The sequence below is a fragment of the Ixodes scapularis genome, unplaced genomic scaffold, assembly GCF_016920785.2.
Source record: "Ixodes scapularis isolate PalLabHiFi unplaced genomic scaffold, ASM1692078v2 PGA_scaffold3__209_contigs__length_174095766, whole genome shotgun sequence".
In the NCBI taxonomy this organism is placed as follows: domain Eukaryota; kingdom Metazoa; phylum Arthropoda; class Arachnida; order Ixodida; family Ixodidae; genus Ixodes; species Ixodes scapularis.
Genome location: NW_024609868.1, coordinates 169,573,321 through 169,595,022, shown reverse-complemented (window position 1 = coordinate 169,595,022; position 21,702 = coordinate 169,573,321). Strand labels below are relative to the sequence as shown.

Genomic DNA, 21,702 nt, shown 5'->3' with positions numbered 1-21,702 from the left:
CCACTTAAAATTTGGAGATAATTGCAAAATTGTACAGACCTAGCATTAACCTTCAAAACTTGATTAGTGTCATTAACTTCAACAAACTGAAAAAATTTGCCCTCACTGAACCTACTCAGTACGTTGTTTTGAACATGTTGTGCTCTTACATACAAATCAACTTCCTTTAAGCAATCACATTCTGTGTGGTCTTTCGAGCAGTAGGCGACTATCTTAGTAATGCGACCAAAGACACCATCTGCCACAACGTAAGAATTTTTCCTCCGAGATTTGTCCAGTTCAGCAGTGCAGAGCTTAAAACAAATAATTTCAATCTTTTTGTACTGGCTTCCAACATCCCTAACTTGTCCTTTCCCATAAAAATGAATGAGGCCATTGCGCGTGTACTGGACTTTCAAGTTGTATCCCTTCAGCAGGGCCTTAAATAAGTGGCTTATTTCCCCCCCCCCTCTCCCATTTGATGAGATGTAGATCTCCAAAGTCTTGGTAAGGCCTGGAGCAAAGAAAACTTGTCCACAATTTGCATATGTGGATAACGAGTTCCCTTCACAAGCCGCCCCAGTTTCCCATTAATGGACTCGAAGGGGTATAATGAGTAGCCCCAAGGCGGGCCCCACTCCATTGCACTATCGACAAGATGTATGAGCAGGTGTGTGTTGTATGTAACATGCTCTTTGCCATACAACTCCTGATACTTCTGGACAAAACCAAACATGGTGACCCTAAGGTCTCGGAGCTTTTGAATACAAAGTGATGGACCTAACAGGTAATGCATGATCTCAACAAACTGCATCCAATGGTTGAAATATTTCGAAGGAAGGATTCCTTTCAAAACTACAGGGGAGTAGTACAGCAGCCAGTTTCTCCATTCCGACGATTTCCACTCTTTCATGACATTCAGGGATCTGGGCAGTCTTGACATTTCCCAGATGGGCTGCAAGCCCATCATCTTAGCATCCATATCCCTCATAAAGGGACGCAGGTTAAACGCGTCACGTCGCTTTGCCTTGAACCAGAGAAATGTGGTGGATCGCACGAAGCCTGAACATACGGCATGCATGTAATCTACCACAAAGCCTGTATTAAAGCTAAAAAAAGAAAGTAGTAAAAGAACGCTTGACCCTTTTACACCACAGCTTGGTTCGCCTTTACGCGCTTTGCGGGCATGCTGCGAGAAAGACTCGTGCGTCCTCCTTTTGGGAGGAGCAGCACCGGCTGGGTACACACGAGAATGCCCCTTCCCCTTTTCCACCACCTCGCCGGGCTCCTCACACCATGCACATCCATATGCACCGTTAAACTGTGTCATCTGCATGAGTTCGCACCTTGCAACGGTGTCCACCGTGCAAGGCCCTGGGAATACCTTGGACACTCTGGTATTCCCTCCCTTGTCGGTCCATGAGATGCCACTCGACGACAGCTCATTCAATGCTTTCACAAAGGGCACAAGGAATGTATTCATAGATGGTTTCTCTGAACCAAACCATAGTCCAAACAATTGGAGCTTTTGCATTCGCTCCCTAAATGGAAGTTCATTAACTTGGACAAGCAAGGGCCAAATTCCAAAGTTGCTGCTTTCAAAAAGCGGTACACCATCAGTGTTAAAGGTTACAGTTAGGTCATCTGCACCCAGTGGGAGCCTACTGCAACCAAGACTTTCAGTCACGTCTGTTACATCGTACGACAAACGGTGTTTGCCTAGGATGCTGCCATCGCTCGTCTCAAGCATCTCACGGATTTGGCTAGCAAGATCTAGGGTAAAAAAGTAGGACAACAACTTCACAAGGTCGTTTTCAGAATGCTTCATACCACACTGGTTACAACAGGCCTCACCGTCACTAGGACCTAATTCTCCAATGTAACCCATGCAGCTGCTACAGTAGAAATGCCTAGTCTTCCTACCCACACTTCCAGCAAAATGCTTGAAAAAGCAGTATTTTGTTGTAGGATACTTTGTATCCTTTGGTAGATGAGAGTCAATCAGCTTGAGTACGCTCTCCGTGGCTTCCTTGGATGAACAGTGCCGAAGACTGTGGCCCATTACCATCAGGAGGCTTTCTGCCATTGACAGCTTGGCTGCTGGGTATAGCAGCTCATCCTGAACAGAATTTCAGTCACGTGTTAGAATATTTCACTACATAAGAATAACAAGAAAATAAACGGGCTATGGGAATGCATGAACATATCCAGAAAGCAACCCATCAAAAAGAACAGAAGACCGCACAACACCCCCTTCTTTTTTTTTTTAACATGACCAAACCAATGAAAAAGTGGATAACATAAATAGAAAGAACAGAAAAAACAGGCTACCTGCTGAACTTTCAACAAGGTTGAAAACCCTGACTGACGCTGTGGTGGCTGCTCTCTGTAGGTGCTACTAGTGCCACTAAACAAGCTACGCTTCAGAGTAAAGGCACTCGCCCATATTCTGGCTTAAAATCATGGTTGCCAGTTATCTGAAGGTTTATCTGAAATCACAGGAAACCATTTTTTGTCCTCGAAAATGTTTACACAGTTCGAGACAAAGCAAAGCAATACCACATGAGCTTCCGAACGCTGAATCTAATGCTGAGGAAGTTGCACTTTTGAATCATGACGATCGGCAGTTCCGCCTGCTCTGCACAAGCACCAAAATGGCGGCACCCACAACAATGTCGGGGAACGAGGTGCCAATACTCTGCGCAGCTCATTTAGTGGCTCTAGGTGTTACATCTGTTAAAAACAGAGTCTGGGAGCAATAATTAAAATGATAGTTGTGTGTCATTGACCTTTTAAGTGTGTTTGCAAAAGCAGTCGAGGTCCTATTTGCCAACTTGTGCATCTAAAAAATTGTGCGGAATCGGATATGAAAATAATTTGGCAGAAACACGAAGCAAATGAAAAAGACAGGCCTTGTAAGCACTATAATTTGTTGGCCTAGTTGTTTGAACATCACGAAAATAGAAAGTGCCAAGTATAAGGACAATTGGAATACTACACTAGTCTTCCATTTGTCCTTGTCTTTTGCGCTATTTTCGTCTTGCAAGCACTCTTAGATGTAGCCTCCATATCAGCGACCAAAGCCAGCAACAGGATAAGAAAACAGCAGGTTCCTATTTACTGAAGTAAAAGAAAATGAGAGCAGAGAGTCGGCACTGTTTTTGTGTTCTGTATCTTATCCCTGTGTTTCTCCTTTCCACAGCCCCTTCTCCATACCTGTGGAAAGGAAAGGAGAAGGGGCTGTGTTCCTTTTCCTCTCCTGCTCGCCTCTCATTTAGGGGAAACGTTTCTGCTAAATTTAGCGGAAATCTTTCCCCGCTAAATTTCGCAGAAACATTTCCCCGCTAAATCTAGCAGAAAATTTTCCCCACTATATTTAGCGGGAAATTTTTCCACTAAATTTAGTAGAAACGTTTCCCCTAAATGAGACGCAAGCAGGAGAGGAAAAGGAACACAGCCCCTTCTCCGTAACTTTCCCTCCTCCTACAGAGATGCACTCTAATTCGGCATTACAGGGAGTTGTAAACGGCTTTCATTTTTTAAAGTTGTTTTAAGTGTGTGCCACATCATGTAAAACTGGGAACTTGAGTTACACAAGTTGCTTAGATGCTGCTTTGTCACTGACCTTAGTTTCATGCCTTAGCGGTGGAAAGAACAGTTTTCTGGACGGGCTAAAACGGATATCTCTGGTGCGGTGTCCAAGCGAGTATCTCTGTTGTGTAGAAACGGTCACTACCGATGGGAGTCACAAACATCTGCAAAGTGTCCCTGAGAAGAATTCCTCGACTGTGTGGACCACTTTTTCCACTTCTCAATTCAAGTGTGGAAACCGACCACCTGCCCTTGGTGTCTCTTTTTGGGAAGGTGGAGTTGGACATGCTTCCACACCCCATCCAACGTCTTTGCCTCAAGCTCATGCAGTATCACTTGAGGAGTGAGCAGTTGGTGTTCTGAACAGGCGTGTCAAGCGAGGCGTGCATGCGCCTGAAATGTCATAGCAACAAGTTTTTTTGTTTTATCCTTTTTTTTTAGTTTTGTTGGCAGGAGACGCTGTCAAAAGAGGCTCCTCAGGCATGTGCCAACAGGACTTTATCTGGTTGATCAGGTCGCACCATTCACCGTGCTGCGTGTCCTTACCTATACAGTATCTTACACCGTCACAATGTTTTCCAAGATTTTGATGCTATTAAATTCCTTGTTTCGTTTCGCAGAAATGCAGCTGCCATGTTTCCCTTGAGAAAAATATTCTCATTCAAGTTCTGAATCTATTGCCAGGTCAGCTGTCTACTCCTTGAATTGAAGAATATTGCATCAATTATATAAGTTCAGGGTGCAAAACAGAAGGAAAAGCATATTGCAATTATTGTACGCAATCAGCATTCCAGAACGAATATTTTAGCCCCTAGCATTGTGTATGAACAAGCAACCGTTTTGGTTTCGGTTTAATCGTTGTACGCCAGGCAATTTTGAGCTTTCGTCTTAAACAGGCCTCTCAGTTTAGGGAAGTAAATTTTCAAAGCGGCCGAGGCAACCGCTTCCCGCGCGCGCTCAACGTCAACCACCAATAAAACGTTTTGTGAGGTTATGAAATGCTCAAGGGCAAAGAGAAATTTAGACGTAACAAGTCACAAACCAGCTCGCTTCTTGACCCCGGGTTCGGCGAGGTAGGAGCATCCGACTCATCTTCAGAATCAGATGATGACGGGTCGGATGAGTCCTCCGACGATGACGGGTCCGGCGAGTCCTCCGACGATGACAACTTGTTCCCGGTCTCGTCCTCGCTTTCGGCTGCCGAGTCCATCGCAGCCGCCGTGTCGACTGTGATGGGACAACAATGATTTTCATTATGAGTGGTGAATGCCCGGATACAATCGTGTGGAAACCGTGGAAACAGAAAAGTTATAATGAATATATAACCCACCACAAGCGCGGTGGCCGGCATCTGCATTGTCTCCGTCGCTGTTGGCACACGATTGACTCTGTGGGGTCGCAGCTCTAGTGGCTCCAGTGGCTTGAGACTGGCCAGGTGTGTCGTTGTCCTCAGCATGGTTCTCGGAATCGTCCGACTCAACAGTAGGACGCTCGACAGTCCGACGATTCTTTATGCGGCACTTCGAGCGGATAGGAATCTTGCAATTGGTGTTCCAAAGGTATTCGCTGTACTGTCGCTTACCAGGCATTTCAGATTGCAAACGGCATCGGCGGCCTCAACAAACAGCAACAACCGGACCTTACGCCTCGCTGCTCACGGAGACGGCGGAAAACGCAACAAGCGAAAACTGCGAAAACGCCGACGCTGCCGACGCTACGACGCTACGTCAACTGGATTCGGTTCGTCCCTTCGCCACTCGCGGTAGAGCTATAACTCCCGCCGAACAAAAATATTATTGTACGTCACACATTTGCACCACTTTTAAGGTAACAAGAGTTCATCGGAGTCGCTGTAGTCACCCTGAAAAAAAAAAAAAGAAAAAAGGGAAACCCCGAAGGGCGAGTGCTTTTTGTGAATTAAAACGATTGGCTGTTTCTGACAATAAAATATTTTGCCTGAAACTGAAGTTGGTTGTTTTGTGCAACTCATTGGTTTCGGAGCGGCAATACTATTTTTCATTTTGGGCTACATCCAAGGAGGTTGCTACATCTCACCAACGTTAGTCGCAGTGTGACATCCGGACGTACAATCAGGCTAGGTGGCGCAAGCTGCTACCCAATACAAAGGGTACAGCCGCTAGCATTTATCTACCCACCCAATCCAATCCAAGCAACCAAGCCGCTTCTTTTCTTTCGTCTTTGTTGGCGGTTGCGTTGTTTGCGTGTTGTATCGGAAGGTTTACGGGGCCGGCGGTACGGGCAAGATGACACATATCCTTATTAAGTGGGTAGGCGAAGATAAGTGGGATGTTTATCCCGTTAAAGCGTTAGACAACCCGGCCATCGGTGTGCAGCTAATGTCTGAGGAGGGAGCTATAAAAAAATTACGCAGGCAGGTCGTTGATGTAAGATGGAAGGTGGATGAAGACCCGTCACCCGCCACGCTCTTAGATTTCGGTAAGTGTTGCTAAACTTTTTGACCGTTTGTTAGTATGGTTTAGTCATTTTCAGTGAAACAGCGTCGAAGAATGTGCGCGATGTCTTCTGTGTATGTTTATTTTTAGATAAAGGACGGCAGGCCGTTGAGTAGATGCAATTTTTCAAACAATGCACCTAGGCTCGAAACGTAGGTTTCCTACATTTTTAGCATTTGGTTGGTTGCCGACTTTTCTTTATTGTTTCCGAACCAGATAGGATTCTCTGAAATGTTTACTTTCATATTTATTTCTCGCAGGAAGTGAGGGAGCGATGGAAGGCAAGCGCACGCAAATGGCGAAGGGTGCGCCGGACGCCGGAGCCTCGACGGCAAAGGTTGGTATGCCGCTCTTATATAGGGTGATTGAAATAATGAGGCTTGCTGTTAAACGGACCGCGAAAATTGACTACACGCAGAGCAAATACTTTTGTCAGAAGTGTATTCTTCATTATCTATACTTGGCGTCAGTTCTCGTTACTTCGTTGTCAAAGCTACTTTCGCCAGCGTGTGACTTTTATGTTCTAGACCAGTGGTTCTCAAGCATGGATGTGTTGGGAACCCCTTGGGTACCCGCCACAGTTATGGGGGACCCCATGCCAGCGGGAGAAGGGGAAAGGGGGGGGGGTGCTATAATAGTACTAAAGACTACTAAGTGCAGTGTGTACTATAAAGACTACTAAGTGCAGTGTGAAAAGGGCATCCTTTACTGTTATATAGAGAGGAGAAGAGAGAAGCATCAAACAAATGGATGGATCGATGGTAATGACTGTACCCCGTATAAACTTGTGCCACCTAGCCAGGGTCAGCAAAAAACAGCTTTTCTTTTCATGCGAGGGTGTGCCAGGAAGCCTTGAGGCTTGACGCCAGGGACTCGCGGACCCCAGTGGGTCTGCGAAACTTCATTTGAGAACCACTGTTCTAAATAAAAGTCGTTCATGACATGCCATTGATTGCCTTTGTTTTAAAGAACTTCGTCTATGCATTTCAGTGTAGCTGTGAGGCTAAAATAAAGGTTCTCGAAGAAGAGAATGAGTTGCTCCGGGAGCGCCTCAGAGTCGCAGAAACTAACTGTGGTAAGTTCAACATTTTGTCGTTAACAAATCTGCTATATATTTCGGCGTTCCGTGATGTGACGCCTTTTTATAAATTTTTCACTGTTTACCAGCATGCCACCATTGTTGAATGAAGCAACCCCAGGCTAGCGTGGGTTGGCAACAAGATAAGTATTCAATACAAGTGCCAGCCACTAGCATTATGCACCTGCTTGATGTCCCCTGCTGTTGAGAAAATGGTTCTTTATAAACGCTGCAGTGCATCCTTTGCTTTGCGACATTGGGATTTCAGGCAGGAGACTAGTGGGCGAAAGTCGCTCCTGGTCGTGCGAGATGAGATGGTCGCGTTTGAAGAGAGGTATTTTTGGGAAAATGCACAAGATGTGGGCCAGGCCGGGCTTTGCATTTACCTCAACAAGATGTAAATCTGCCTTCGTGAATACCAAACACGAAACGGGCATGAATGGGCCCCTAAAATTTAGCGTCGATGTCAGACCAGACTGACTTGTAAATGGCCAGGCTTTTAAATATCGGCTTGTGCAGACCTTTACCGTAGGACTATTCTTGACAGCTGCACTTGTCAAAGGTACCACGTGTAGCAATTGAACTGTAGGAGGCCTTGACTTTTTTTACTCAAGCCAGCAGAGAAGCAAACTCCAGCAAAGCAGCTTAGTGGTGGCAAGTCACTCGAGTCTACTTCATGCAGCGTGCCACTTTAGTTGTGGTCACATCAACCTTTTTGCCTTGTCCTACAGAAACCACTGAGAAGACAGCTGATACTGTTACACTTTTGCCCCATAACCTTCTCTTTGTTGAGATAAATTTCAGCACATACTGTATGCAGTAAAAGCTATAGTTACCACCATGGCTATGTGGAAAGGTGAATGTGTTTCCCAACCTATTGGATGTGATCATATCCGTACTACACATAGCATACTCTCAGTTCACGGGCAAGTAAGAGGGCCACTTGCACAGGGACTAGAGAAGTTTGAAAAGGCCTTGTGTAGGGCCCCATTTCCAATGTCTGCTATCAAAGGCTGTATATTCTTATACCAATGCAATGATTATTGTGCCAACTTGTCGTGACTGAATTTCAGACTCTGCGAAGATGGCCAAGAAGTTGGAAAGAAGCCTGCGCCACCTAAACCGCCTGTGGGCAAGAAACGAGGAGGTGTTGGAAAGCCCTAAGGTATTGCTAGGAGTCAACACAGCAACTCCCTTGTTATGTCTGAATTATTGCACCTCTCGTAAAAGCATGTAGTGCATGCCAATGTGTGGCACGTTTTGTACACAGACACAATAATGTAGTGTAATCACTGTTGGTCGCACAAAAACCATATGCTCAAATTTTGTGCATCTTTTCAAATACAGCTGTAATTAGGCTTGTCTATAGCATGTGAGCGTGCGGCTTTCCCTGGTGAGCACTAGGCTAGTGGACAGACACAACTATGTTTGGCTTGTGGACATTCAAGATTTCCCGCATACTTATGCGGAGCGCAAGTTTGTCTGCTTCTTTCGCAGGGATTGTGGTGCCGTCAGAACGCCGAGCTCTGATTGAAGGATAGTGGGTAGGCTTGCTTTAAGTTGTATCGCAGAAAACACGTAGACATCCATACTGTTTAAATACAAACCTATTTGATCATCATTTCAAGTTTGGAGCTAGCTAGCTGACCGAGCGCCGAGATCAGTTGGAGTGGAAATGACGGTTGGTCAGAGCGCCAGCCTCGGGCTGCGCATGTTCATGCCTCAGTGATCTTTCTCACGTGCAAAGGTGCACTGACGCTCCAAGATGTCCAGCTGGATTCACCTTCAGTGAAACTGGTTTGTGACATGTCTGAGGTGTCAACAAACCAAGATTCATTGTCTACCACTCCTCCAATTTCATAATTAATATTTCCGATGTGAGATTTTCTCGTGTACGCATTTACCTTGTCGGTCCCCTCCCGCCTTCAAGAGGATGCCGCTACATGTTGACCTATGTGGGCCAAAGCGTGCATATGGTTGGCAAGCAGCCTCAAGCACTCAGCAATTCCAGATACACTTATGCGGACTGTTACATGCTATCCCACGTGACTAGACCAGTTTCCACTGATGCCATCAGCCTAGTGCTTGCCAGAGAAAGCCGCATGCTCGTGCATTATACACAAACTCATCTCTGTTACGTCACGGCGCAGTGGTGGCGCGTCGGTCGCACTTCAGGTCTGAAGCTGTGGGCAGAAGTCCCCATGCCAGACATGTATTCCTGCGTTGTTTTGAAAGTAGCCTGACAAAAATCTGCCTTCTCGTCAAAACGCCGCGACTGGGGCCGTACTAAAAGTATCGAGAACGGTTTGAAGGTCAGTTTTCACGTGCTTGGTTCGTCCGAGAATTTGGATATGTGCCGTGAAAAGGGAAAAGCAGACGCCGTCGCACAGCGATTGCTTGGGCAGGAAGCACCTTGGGTTGAATTCACGGATACTTGTGGTCATCAGATTTATTTGTTTTGTTCCAACATGAACTCCAGAAAACCGTCAAGTTGTGCAGACCACCTGCGGACTACGTTCAGTGCGCCTTCAAGTTCAAACGGCCGCCTGATTGTTTGAACTGTCGTCTGCTCTTTCAAACGTTTCTGCTTGTCGCCTGCTCTCTTAGACGATGCCGGCCCGTAGACCAAATGTTGGCCCGGTACTTGCGATAGGAAGTAAGTGCAGGCCTCAAAAGACTTAAATTATAAGGTTGGTAAGCAGGCTCGATGTAAACAGTAGATACAAAAAGATGTTGATCATTGTTACCAGCGACCATCACCGACTTGTTACCCCTAATTCACTTGGCCCGATTCTGCTTGCGATTTTCAGTATTGACGTCGACTATCTCGGCTACGGTACACACTTTTGCAGCCCGAGTGGCATTGCGACTGAAAATTGCGAGCGACATCGCATCATGCGAATCAGGCTTTAGCATACTTATTGCGGCGTCCACGCGGAATGAAGCGCTAGATGTCACATTATTCACGCAAAGTTTTGCGGTGTAACAAGCCTCGGTAATTTCGCTGACGCCACTCAAGCAGTCAGACATTGCCAGGAAGACGTATAATCAACAATTAGAACGCAAAAAAGAGCAGGGGGACTCGCACCGACGCCGGCAACATCGCATTTCCATGGTTTTTTTATGGTGCAACGTCGAGCTTCTTGCCCACACCCCCCATCTCGCATGCGCGGTGCCAGTGGCGTCCGCTAGGGGCGCTCCAGTTTGTTTGTAACCATGAGTTGGTGTATAGAAAAGCGTGATTTGCACTGTACCCTTTGCGTGTATGAGGCTGCATATGAGGCTTCATGAACATTGATGGGAAAGGCTCTGGCTTCCTTATTTAGTGGGGAGCTTTTGAACTGGCTTTTAACTAAAAGTTTCGAAGGATCGTAAGAGATTGGAGCCACATTCTTGTTTCCGATTGACATTTGAGTCTTCGCAGTTTTTAATTCTTGAAACTGTTTCTGGTTTAGGTCGACATCGGGTACGGCGTTCTCGTGGAGCAGGCGGCCTTAGCGGGCCTCAAGTCGGCAGGCGTTTCGGCATCAAAATACGTCAGGGGTCTCCTGAAGGTGGTGTTTTCGGAGGAGGAGCTGAAAGGCAAGAGCCTTCGGGGAAGGAAGTGCAATGCGCAGAAGGAGAGTGAAGTGAAGCCGGCCCTCGATCCAGTAAAACTCCATGCTGTCCTCGGTATGTAATCCTTCCTTATCCTTGTTGTACCTAAGTTTTTGCAAATGTCTCATTTTATTCTTGGGCGCTGCAATCTATATGTCATGGTCATGACCTTCAATCCGAATGCATTTTCTACCTTTGCATAGCAAAATAGTCAGTTTTAACTATTTTGGGAAGACACTACCTTGGAAGTTCAACTTTCAAGCCCTTGCTTAAAATAAATGAAAATAACAATGTTGACTGCTAATTATGATAAAGGATGCAGAAGGAAGTTCCAGCTCTGTGCACCGATTGTGAGGGAAATTACAATTCCTATTGGGAATACAGAAACATTGTTTGGTTAATCTATAGTTAAGAAACTAATGAAATACTCAGCAGTTTTCTTACTAGATGCAAGGCAGAATGCCTAAACAGTGGGGCTATTAAAGAATCTTGTCAAAAAAGGCTTATTTTTGGAAAAAGATTGTATTTCAAAGTGGAGCAACTTTTTGGCCATCTGTGTTCTTAAAAAAATTATAAATTATTTTGTAAAAACATTTGTAAAAAGCTGCATTCCTCATTAAATTTCACTCAGGATAAAATAAGTCTGCATCTTTGCTTTAGTCTCATGATCAAACGAGAAATTGCCAAATGAAAAAACTTTGAAAATATTCTTTATATGTTGGTGAGCCTGATTATAACATTAGTCAAATGTCTTTCAAAAACATATTTTGTTAGGCCATGTCTCCTTGGACGAGCTGAGCTCGTTGGATGCTTTCTAGTTAAAGATGCCATGGACGTCCAGTGGTTTTTTCTGTAGCCCTCAATTCCACAGACGAGCTAGGCTTGTCTGGATAGTTTGCGGCACTGATCATAGATGGCGAGTATTTTACAGCAGTTCAGCGATTTCTTCGTCGGTCAAGGGACGCGCCGGCGTTTGCTGAACGCCATTTTTCAAACAAACAGTCAAAGGTGTCATACACATACATTTTTGTGCTGCCATGTATGCATCGTTTTTAAAACTGAAAATGTTTCCGATACATGAGTATAGATGGTGCATCCTACCCACACTCTAAATTGAGCGGGCATTTAAATATGTGGTTCCCAACAGCAAAGAAAGTGCAGCGTGTCTATAGACGCGCCCCCCAATCTGCAGTCAAAATTGACGCACGTCTAAAGACAAAGACAATTGAGCGGAGTTGCCCTATAAATCACTTAAAAGGGTTATGACACGCCAAAAATAAAATATGAGATAACTATACTGCTAGGACCCATTGTATGTTCCTATAATCCTGCTAAATTTGTTTTGAAAAAGGTGCGATAATTGCGTGGATAAATCGATTTATATGCGGGCCCCTCGGAGGGGCAGATCCGGGCAGACCTGGAGGCTGATGACGTAGCCAGCCTCCAGCGCGGTGTCTCCTTGCACGCACTCAGACTCGGCTCTCTTGGCATATCGACTCTCAGCTTCTTCATTTACCTTCCACGTTTCCAGCTTCCGGTCTGTGACGATTACGTCTACGGCATCGCTCGCCTTGTCGAAGTGTTCGACGTTGATCGCAGCAGCGATGAGAGTGATTGCTATCAAGACATGTTGGAAGCTGTTCATTTTGACTGCGACCCGCTGGCGACCAGCTCCAGCGACGACGAGTTCGCCGTGGTCACTGTCGTCCGGGAATATCTCGCAGGCGCATGCAGGGTGGAAGGTCAACCGGCCGGGCGGCCAGAGCGAGAATAGCTTTCAGTTTACCGAGTTGTTTCAGCGGTTTTGTTCATTCTGCGACGAGAAGAGCTTAGGCGATCATGGGGGCACCTAGAATTAGAGTGTGTCCATGGCCACGTGGTTTATGGACACCATGGTGTGACTAACTTGAGCAGTGTTGCCTGGTCGCCAGATGAAAATTATAAAAATTCGTAAATTGAATATTGCAATTACCAGAGCTCTAAAAATTGCATAACTTGGTGTATATACTAAGTCGCCTATGAGCATTCCATTTCAAGAATAATTATCTATTTAATTTTCGTGTCATAACCCCTTTAAGTGCGAGACACATGCGCGAAAAATCCATCCGATCCAACGTCCGATCCGGCAGTACGACTGCCTGGTCCGAAAACTTTGGTCGCTTCAAACGTCAGATCGGCGAACCGGCGCGCGTCCAACGTGCCAAATAGTTTCGCACGGCAGACGGACTGTCGGAAGCGTCCAGCCAATCGCAGCACAGCTAGCGCGAACGTCATGATGACGTACTGGGTCAGGCGGAAAAACGGGACGGGTGACGGGAATCCGGACACGTGGATCCCGCTAACCCATTCGAAAAAGATGGCCCCGGCAAAGAATGCATGCTCTAGCGAGAACGACCTCCTAACTTCGCTCGTGCGAGCTAAACCGTCATTCTGGGACCAGCAGATCTATGAACGCCGACCTCCGCTGGAGTGCTTGGATCTCCTGGGCGGAGCCGAACGGATCATTGTGTCGCATGCAAGGTCGGAAGCGTGTGTCTCAAACTGCCGCGCGCGGCAATTCGGAGCGGCGTTCGGACTGTCGGATGGAACGATTCTGCCGTTCATCTGTCTCGCGCTTTGTTCAGAAAATGGTCTGTTTTCTGCTCCATAATATGTTCCTTTCTGCAACCCTAGCTGCTAGAAAAAGCGAGTTCTTTTTCCACCTTTCCACCACGTTCGTTTTCATCCATGTTGCGCTACGGTCAAATGCTCAAATGCGTAGGTAACCACGTTCCGTACCACACATTCTCTTTCTGACATGGATGAAAAGGAACGAAAGGCTCGGCATGCTGCGGCTCACCGTCTACGCAGACAAGCACCACCAGAGCTTCGCCCCAATCAACATCATTCACCACGTGGAGATGCTTTTTTTTTTTCCCCTACACGAGCACGTGAGCTCACGAGCAGGAGCACGTGCACCCGACGGCGGACGGACATTCGGACATGGCTAGCCCCTAAGGAGCTTTGCCCCTAAAAGGCAACCTTTATTTTCGGGCTTGGCTGATGAGGCAGGGCTTTGCGGACCGCTAGAATGCCTTTGCAAACCCTCATTTGAGAACCACTGCTCTAATTTATCAAAAGAAAACTTCTATAGATTTGTTAGATACCTTCGCTATATGGCTCTGAGGCAAAGCATCGTCCTATGGGTCCACAGTTTGTTGGGTTCGCATTCCAGCCGATGGGCCCACAATGACAGGCTTACGGGGCTTACGAGCACTGTGTAACTAAGACTTCGGCTGCTCATCGAATATTCCTAGGGGCTTGAGATTAATCCTTTGTCCTTAGTGGGACGTGCGTTGGTTTCACATGGAAACATCCAAAATTTAATATTTTTATATAGCATAACCTAAAATAAACTTCAGAATTTCACAGCTTTCTAAAACATGGACCTCTAAGGTCTCATTTGCCTTGTGTCTTAATCATTTGTTTCATTTTTTTCTCATTTCAGACTACACCTGCAAGGAGTACAAGGGGGTCGCCCTCTTGACTCTCACCACGAGCCTTTCCACACTGTTGTGCAGGGACATGAAATACGTAAAATGCTGCTACTGTCTTTCATTATTTCCTTGCTCGATTCCAGTCCGTAAAATCTTTTGGATTTGCTTATTTTTGGTTTGCATGATAATTCCCTCTCCCCAGGTCACATCTTGAAAAGAAAAAAAATGAGTAAGGCAATAAATTACAGCCTCAATTTGCCAGCCCAAAACTCCAAAGCAATATATTGCATTGATTGAAAATGCTGAAATGACAACACTGCCGAACAATGCGGTCTCCATAAAATAAGGTATCATTTAAAGTGACCCTGCCCACATTTACCTTGTCGGTAATTTAGAGGCTTTCATACAGCTTTTCATGGGTGCCGCCACCTTGACGTTATCTGACCCTGCTTCATTAGCCAGCATTCAGTTTGTTGCTAGTGCTCAGCTGCATTCTCTGCTGAACCAGAAACCACCAAAGCTTTATTTTAAAGCTTTTTTTTTATTTTGTGCCTAAATTGTGCAATTTCCTGAGGGTATTTGGGTATATTGGGGTATCGGTTAATCGGCTAATATCTATACTGCGTATCCCAAAGAAAATGTTCAACCAAGACTAAAATATGCCGCAAAAACAAGCTACTCAATTCATCCAAGTAGGCTTTCCTCGGAGACATCTTTTTTGTGCATCAAAAGGTCAAATCTAAACTCGAAGTACGTTAAAAATTAAAAAGCTTACTTTCCGAAGGACGGCCTTGTGCTTCAATTTCGTCATCTTTTTATGTTTTGTGCGTGGAAAATTTTTAAAGTGGAAATGAGAAAACAAAATGTATATTTGTGGAGGGTTTCTTTTTGATGCGTAGAGTTTCTAATTTTTGCAGGCCATTAAATTCAGCGTTGAATTTTTTGAGGAGACTCCCAATGTTTACGTCTTTGTTAGAAATGAAATTCACATAACGCAGTGAGAGTTTTGCAAATATTAATTTCGTGCAGTAAGGTTATTGCAGCCGTGTTCCTTCTGCATGTGTGTGCACTTCATACATTGTTTTCATAAATTAATTATGAGGTAGTTGGTCAATGCTGTGTGCTTCAAAATGAATTAGTGCCGACAGCCAATGTGTTGGATTGAGTCTCATGCGAACGCATAGTTGTCAATTTACATGCGTGGCTCATATAAAAGGGCCACTAATCAAGTCTAAAATGCTCTGCTCAGGGTTATTCAGATATGAAAACATGTATTCTAAGCGACTGTGTTCCCACTGCTGCATCTACTGTCGTTTCTGGTCATGTTCTGTGCAGGAGAGAGGTGACATAGTAGCCCCTGAATTACATAACTTTGATCATCCTTGTATCATGGGCACAAAAAACATGCCATATGTTTACTTTTGCAGAACATTCAATATTCAACTTTGACGGGAACAAATTTACATTCACTGAACCACTGGATGTGGGTTACGCATGTCATAGCGGGCGTCCATCACGTATGAACAGCCTCAAGCGCAGTAATCAAGGTCTTGAGCTGGTTAACTGCAGGCAAAAAATGACAGACACAACCAAAATCGAAGATTGGCAATGGCGGCTCCACGAGCGCGCCGACTGGTGGTGCTATGAATGACTGACACATTGAATGCATCTATGGATGATGAAGTGCATTACTATATGTGTTTTTCATTTCTTTTCATTATAGGCTACAGACACAAGCATGCGGCGGGACCAACAAGGTGCAATTTAAGTGTATAAATAAACTTATTCTTCACTCTTTGATGCAGCATTTATTCATATGCTGTGGCTAATTTGCTTTAATAACCCACTATTGACGCACTTAGAATGCAGTTGCAAAAATTCTATTGAAACACATTGCAAAAATTTTATTGAAACTCAATAGCAAAACTTCTAGTGAAGCTCAATTGCAAAAATTCGATTGAAGCGCTATATTGCCAAGAAATTTATTGAAAATGGATTGCGAAAATTCAATTGAAATGCTACTGCCAAAAATTCTATTGAAACTCAATTGCGAAAATTATACTGAAACTCAATTGCAAACATTCTATTGAAACTCAATTGCAAACAATCTATTGACACTCAATTGCAAACATTCTATTGAAACTCAATCGCAGATAATCTATTGACACTCAATTGCAAACATTCTATTGAAACTCAATTGCAAACATTCTATTGAAACACAATTGTAAAGATTCTATTGAAACTCAATTGCGAAGATTCTATTGAAACGCTATTGCAAAGATTCTATTGAAACACTATTGCCAAAAATTCAATTAAGAATCGGTGGCCAATACCCTGGGACGGTTCAATACAAACACGTTAGAAAAAGTCAATTGAGTTTCAATTGAGACTCTATGCGGTATATTGACTGCACCCTATTGACTTTCAATTGAAACTCAATTAATTTTTTTGTAAGGGTATGGGTCAGCGCGGCGATCTGCTCTTAAGATGCTTGACCCAATACACCACCTTGGACTACGACTTTCTACAGGTGCATTTCGCACATCTCCTGTGAAGAGTTTGTATGTTGATACGCATCAAATGTCCCTCGAGAAGCGGAGGCAGTACCTCAGCGTCTCTTATGCTTACAAAGCATTTTCAAATCCAAAACATCCCTCCTACAGTGCCCTTCATACTTGCAGAAACTCACAGCTTTTCGAAAACAAGCCGAGCATTGTTAGACCATTAAGCCTCCGTTTGCAAAGTACTTGTCAATACTTTAATATCCCCCTTCATGAGATTCCCTTGCTTAAAAACACTCGTAGTGTTGCCCCTTGGGATGCTCTGCCGATTTTCTGTGACTGGTCACTCGCAAAATACAGTAAGAGGGTCATTTCACCACAAATTCTCCGGCAGGAGTTCCTCTCCTTGCAACAAAAATATGCAGACTACCTGGAGTTTTATACAGATGGGTCCAAATCGTCGTCTTTTGTAGGGTGTGCTCTGTATTCCGCCTCCTACAGCAAAGCCACAAAAGTTGACTGTAGGGCAAGCATTTTCACCGCAGAGCTTTATGCTATTTTACTTGCGGTCGAACATATACTCGACAATAGTATAATGAAAGCTGTAATTTTTGTCGACTCACAAAGTGCCTTATTGGCTGTGTCCTCCCTGATTCCCACAAAGAATCGCCTTGCACAACATCTACATAATAAGATCAATAGCGCCCTGTGACGAGGTCGGGACATTAAGTTCTGCTGGGTGCCAAGCCACGTTGGGATTTTGGGCAATGAAGAGGCGGATAAATTGGCCGTGTCTGCCCGAGGCTCGTCTATAACATTCAATTGCTTACCTTACCAAGATTTGAAACCAGTTCTGAGGAAATCTATTTTTCTCAAATGGCAGCTGGAATGGGATACGGAGAGCAACAATAAACTTCACATTATCAAGCCCCTTCTGGATGTTTGGGAGAGCTCCTATAACAAGGCACGTCGTGTGGAGGTTCTTCTGTGCCGTCTAAGAATAGGTCACACCCGCGTGACACATCAGTATCTGCTTCGTGGTGAGGATGTTGCACTATGTGAACATTGTGGAGAGCTTCTGACCGTGTTGCACATTTTGTGGCATTGTTCGTCCCATCAACCACTCCGTCAATCATGTTTTCTCGAACTGTTTAGGGATCATCTCCCATTTCATCCTTCGTTTTTGCTTGGTGATAAACCTTTAGTTCCTTTTAGCCGTGTCTTAGACTATTTAAAACAAACAGGATATTTATACCATTTGTAAATATGTAGCCTCAAAATAAACTTTTGTTATATTATGCTCTAAATATAAAGTTTGGCGCATTATGGCTTTCGTTGCTGCTGCGCCAATAAACTCGTAATCATCATCATCAACATCATTCAGCAATAAACTTTATAAAAAGAAATGCGTTAATCATTCGATATTTGCCAGTTGGTTCTGCAAAGATTGTTAGCGAGTGACAAGATTTTAGAGAATCTTCCCGGTCAGCAGAAAGAACAAGCCCTCAGGTTCTCAGAATTAGCTTATGCCTCGCACAATATTCAGACTGAATGCGTGTGGCGCGTTCAGTCATAACAGCTCAAACAAACAAACAAAAGCAAAGACAAAAAAAATAGCTGTTACAAAAAGAGCCCCGGCATGACAGATTTTCACAGAAACCGTTACACTGTGCGGTTATTGTACATAGTAATTTCGAAGCTCATTCACAGAAAGCGAGTCCAGTTGAAAGTCACGACTAATAAAGCTGGTAAGTAAATGTGGTAAAGTATAATTTAACATTTGCAGGCCATAGCTAGTTCTATGAGGTACCATCCTCCAATATTCAGCGTGCCGTGTAGGATAGGTTACAACATTTCTAGTTAACCTCGCGAGAGTCGTCAGGAATTGTGAGTTTCGTTTTTGATCTCTTTTAAAACCAGCGGTCAACCTGTAACTGTACAAGTTATGTATGGCTATGACAGCGTATTTTTTGAACATACCAGCAGTATGAAAGTCATGTGGGGCGTTGCAGATAATTCTAACCATTTTCTTTTGAAGCAGGAATATCTTTTCTAGGTTTCCAGCTGTGGTCGTGCCCCAGATAAGGTGGCAATAGCTGAGATAAGAGAAAAAAAGAGAGTTGTAAATAATCAGTTTGGCGGAAGTTGGTAAGATAGAGCGGTTGCGGTTTGCTAATCCAACAATGCTAGATAATTTAGATATTACATATTGTACATGGTTATCCCATCACATGCTCTCAGAAAAGATGACTCCAAGTGTCTTAAAACTATTAACGATTTCAATGGGCATTGTGTTTAAGATGAGGCTATTAGCGCATGATAAAGCCTTACTTTTCGGACGAAAAAGAATGGCTTTCGTTTTATTTGTGTTTATTTGCAATGAATTTGCCTGTGCCCAAGACTCCAGTTTTGATAACGTTATATTTGCATGGGCTATCAGTAAATTTGGCTCGTCAGCGGAAAAAAATATGCTAGTATCGTCCGCATAAATGACTAGTTTAATCGTTTGATCTATGTTCACTATATCGTTTACATATATATTGAATAGAAAGGGACCTAGAATGCTTCCTTGAGGGACACCTGACGTGATAGTTCTCGTTGCAGATGAATGGCCGTTTAGGTATACGTACTGTTGTCGGTGTTTAAGGTAGGAGTTCAGAAGCATTAACGGGCCGCCTCGAAAACCATAATGTTCGAGTTTCTGTAAGAGTATTTTATGATTTAGGCTATCGAAAGCTTTAGTGAAATCGATGAAAACACCAAGCACTAGTTTTCTATTTTCGAATTGCTCTAGAATATGTTCTTTTTGTGCTAGGAGGGCCGCTTCAGTTGAAAGATTTTTTCTAAAGCCAAATTGAGCCGAGTTTAATAAACCACACCTGCCAGAAAATTGGCTAAACCGGTGATGTAGCACTTTCTCAAGAACCTTTGAAAAGACTGGGAGTATCGAAATAGGGCGGTAGTTTCCTACGTCATCTTTCGCACCCTTCTTATGCAGCACTAACACTTTGGCCAATTGCATCCCTTTAGGAAAAACACTCGTAGCAATAGCAACATTAAAAAAATGCGTTAGCAAGGGAGCAATAAGATCTATAACATACTTCACCGGGCGAATCTGAATATTGTCGGCGTCAGTGGAACCACTATTTTTTAATAGCATTGTTATAGAGATTACTTCCATCGGAACAACTGGGTCCAAAAACATAGAGTTAACATTGCTTTGATCAATGTGTCTGTATGCATTAGGGTTGGTTGGAGTGTTGCCAAATTTAATAAAGAATTCATTAAACACATCTGCCAAGAGGCCTCCCGTTAATTTTTCTCCATTTAAAGTCAACTCGTCAACAGAACCCGATGAGCAATTACGATGTAGCAACATGTTTAGGTTTTTCCACATGATATCCGAACGCCCCTCGGATGACTTAAACAATGCATTGTAATAGCGCGTCCTCGCACGACGTAATTCTTTTGTCAGATTGTTGCGGTACGCTTTAAATATCCGAAGCTTTTCCGGCTCTCTTGTTCTTAAAAACCGCTTATATAATAAATCCTTGTGGTTAATTTGACATAAAAGATCTTTTGTTACCCACGGTTTTCGCGCATTTTTTGATTCCTTCATAAGTTTAGACGGGAAGTGAGAATCATATATATGTTTGAATTCATTCATGAACGCGTCATAAGCATCATCGGCATCATTTTTAAGGTACACCGCACTCCAATCGGCATTCGAAATGCACTGACGGAAAGCATCTAGCTTGTCTAAGGTTATAGGTTGAAAATATACTTCGCAATTGTTTTTAGCATTTTTTCGTAAAGTTGGTTCTACGCACAAAAATATAGGAAGATGGTCACTCAAATCACAGCCTATTACACCAGATTTGTGTTGTTTATCAAAATTAGTTATAAACAGATCGATAAGGGTCTCAGATTTTAATCGTACCCGAGTTGGAGCAGATACGGTGTTCACGCAGCAGTTTTCATTCATAATAGTGATCATATCGCGTTTCGTAGCACTGTCAACAAGCATGTTTATATTAAAATCACCGCCGCAGATAATATTGTAATTGCACTCGTTTACAAACCTAAGAAAAGTATGAAAAAACTCAAAAAATGTCGTGACGTTGCCATCGGGTGGTCGATAACAAACAGCAAACACATTCTGGTTATTACGCAAACATAGTATCTCATAATCTTTGGTGACAGCACTGAAGTCGCTAAGTATTTCACAGCACAAATTCTTTTTAGTTAAAAGGGCAACTCCCCCTCCACGCCTGCAGGTACGGTTTAAAAAGTTGGTGTTATAGGCTGGTAAGCAAAGTACGCTATCTTCGTCCGAATACCAAGTCTCGGTAAGCATGATTATATCGAACACAAAACCGAACTGGTCCAATAGTAGCTCAATATCGGAATGTTTGTTTCTAGCTGATTGAGCATTTAGATGAAAGCATTTCAATGAGTGGTCATTACCAATGTAGCGTTTTAAATCATGGGGAGCTATAAAACACCGTTCGGCCATTACGGTGTACAAAAACTAACTGTGAAGTCAAGACGATCGGAAACTTATACAATTTTAGACAGGTCATCTCGACACCGAACAACATGCGCTCGCTCCCCGTCAGCTTCCCTTACGAGCACGCTACCATTCCTATGCCAGACGTACTTGTACTGACTAGTGTTGCTCCATTCTTTTGCTGCCGACAGCAGCTCCCGGTTGCGCTTCGTCATGTTTTCTTGAATGTACACATAGGGTTTTATACCCTTCAGCTTTTTCCTCTGTTCTAGCCAAAGCTCCCTGCTGCTCTGTCTCGCGAAACGGACAATAATGCCCGGAATCTTATCTGGTCGTGAGGGGAGCCTGTGCATATCAGTTATGTCACTTTCAGTAAGGGGTGGAACTTCCATTCTGGCAGCGATTTCGTTAATTTTGCAGAGTAAGTTTTCTTTTTCAGTTTGGGCGATACCGTGGATCTCGAGATTTAACTTTCTGCTGCGCCATTCCAGTTCAT

General features: G+C 44.0%; 2 protein-coding genes across 2 annotated transcripts; one reads left to right on the top strand and one right to left on the bottom strand.

Annotated features, from left to right (window-relative positions):
- Positions 1-433: 433 nt before the first annotated feature.
- LOC120843478 lies at positions 434-5,288 on the bottom strand. The gene is made up of 3 exons (XM_040214869.3): positions 4,901-5,288; positions 4,613-4,797; positions 434-2,098 (listed from the first exon to the last, which is right to left on the bottom strand). Exons 1-3 carry the CDS (start codon positions 5,157-5,159, stop codon positions 434-436), a joined length of 2,109 nt encoding a protein of 702 aa, XP_040070803.2. The 5' UTR covers positions 5,160-5,288.
- A 520-nt stretch (positions 5,289-5,808) lies between these two features.
- LOC115324982 lies at positions 5,809-15,963 on the top strand. The gene is made up of 7 exons (XM_040214870.2): positions 5,809-6,027; positions 6,305-6,381; positions 7,035-7,119; positions 8,196-8,287; positions 10,578-10,794; positions 14,207-14,292; positions 15,919-15,963. The coding sequence occupies exons 1-7, from the start codon at positions 5,835-5,837 to the stop codon at positions 15,961-15,963; spliced, it is 795 nt and encodes a 264-aa protein (XP_040070804.1). The 5' UTR covers positions 5,809-5,834.
- Positions 15,964-21,702: the final 5,739 nt, after the last annotated feature.

Excerpts from the sequence above, each read along its gene's own strand:
- LOC115324982 (XM_040214870.2), top strand. The coding sequence starts at position 5,835 with ATGACACATATCCTTATTAAGTGGGTAGGCGAAGATAAGTGGGATGTT. Across the intron at positions 6,028-6,304 it reads CGCCACGCTCTTAGATTTCG|GAAGTGAGGGAGCGATGGAA; the intron begins GTAAGTGTTGCT and ends TATTTCTCGCAG. Across the intron at positions 14,293-15,918 it reads TGTGCAGGGACATGAAATAC|GCTACAGACACAAGCATGCG; the intron begins GTAAAATGCTGC and ends TTTTCATTATAG.
- LOC120843478 (XM_040214869.3), bottom strand. The coding sequence starts at position 5,159 with ATGCCTGGTAAGCGACAGTACAGCGAATACCTTTGGAACACCAATTGC. Across the intron at positions 4,798-4,900 it reads TGCCGGCCACCGCGCTTGTG|TCGACACGGCGGCTGCGATG; the intron begins GTGGGTTATATA and ends GTCCCATCACAG. Across the intron at positions 2,099-4,612 it reads CGGGGTCAAGAAGCGAGCTG|GATGAGCTGCTATACCCAGC; the intron begins GTTTGTGACTTG and ends AATTCTGTTCAG.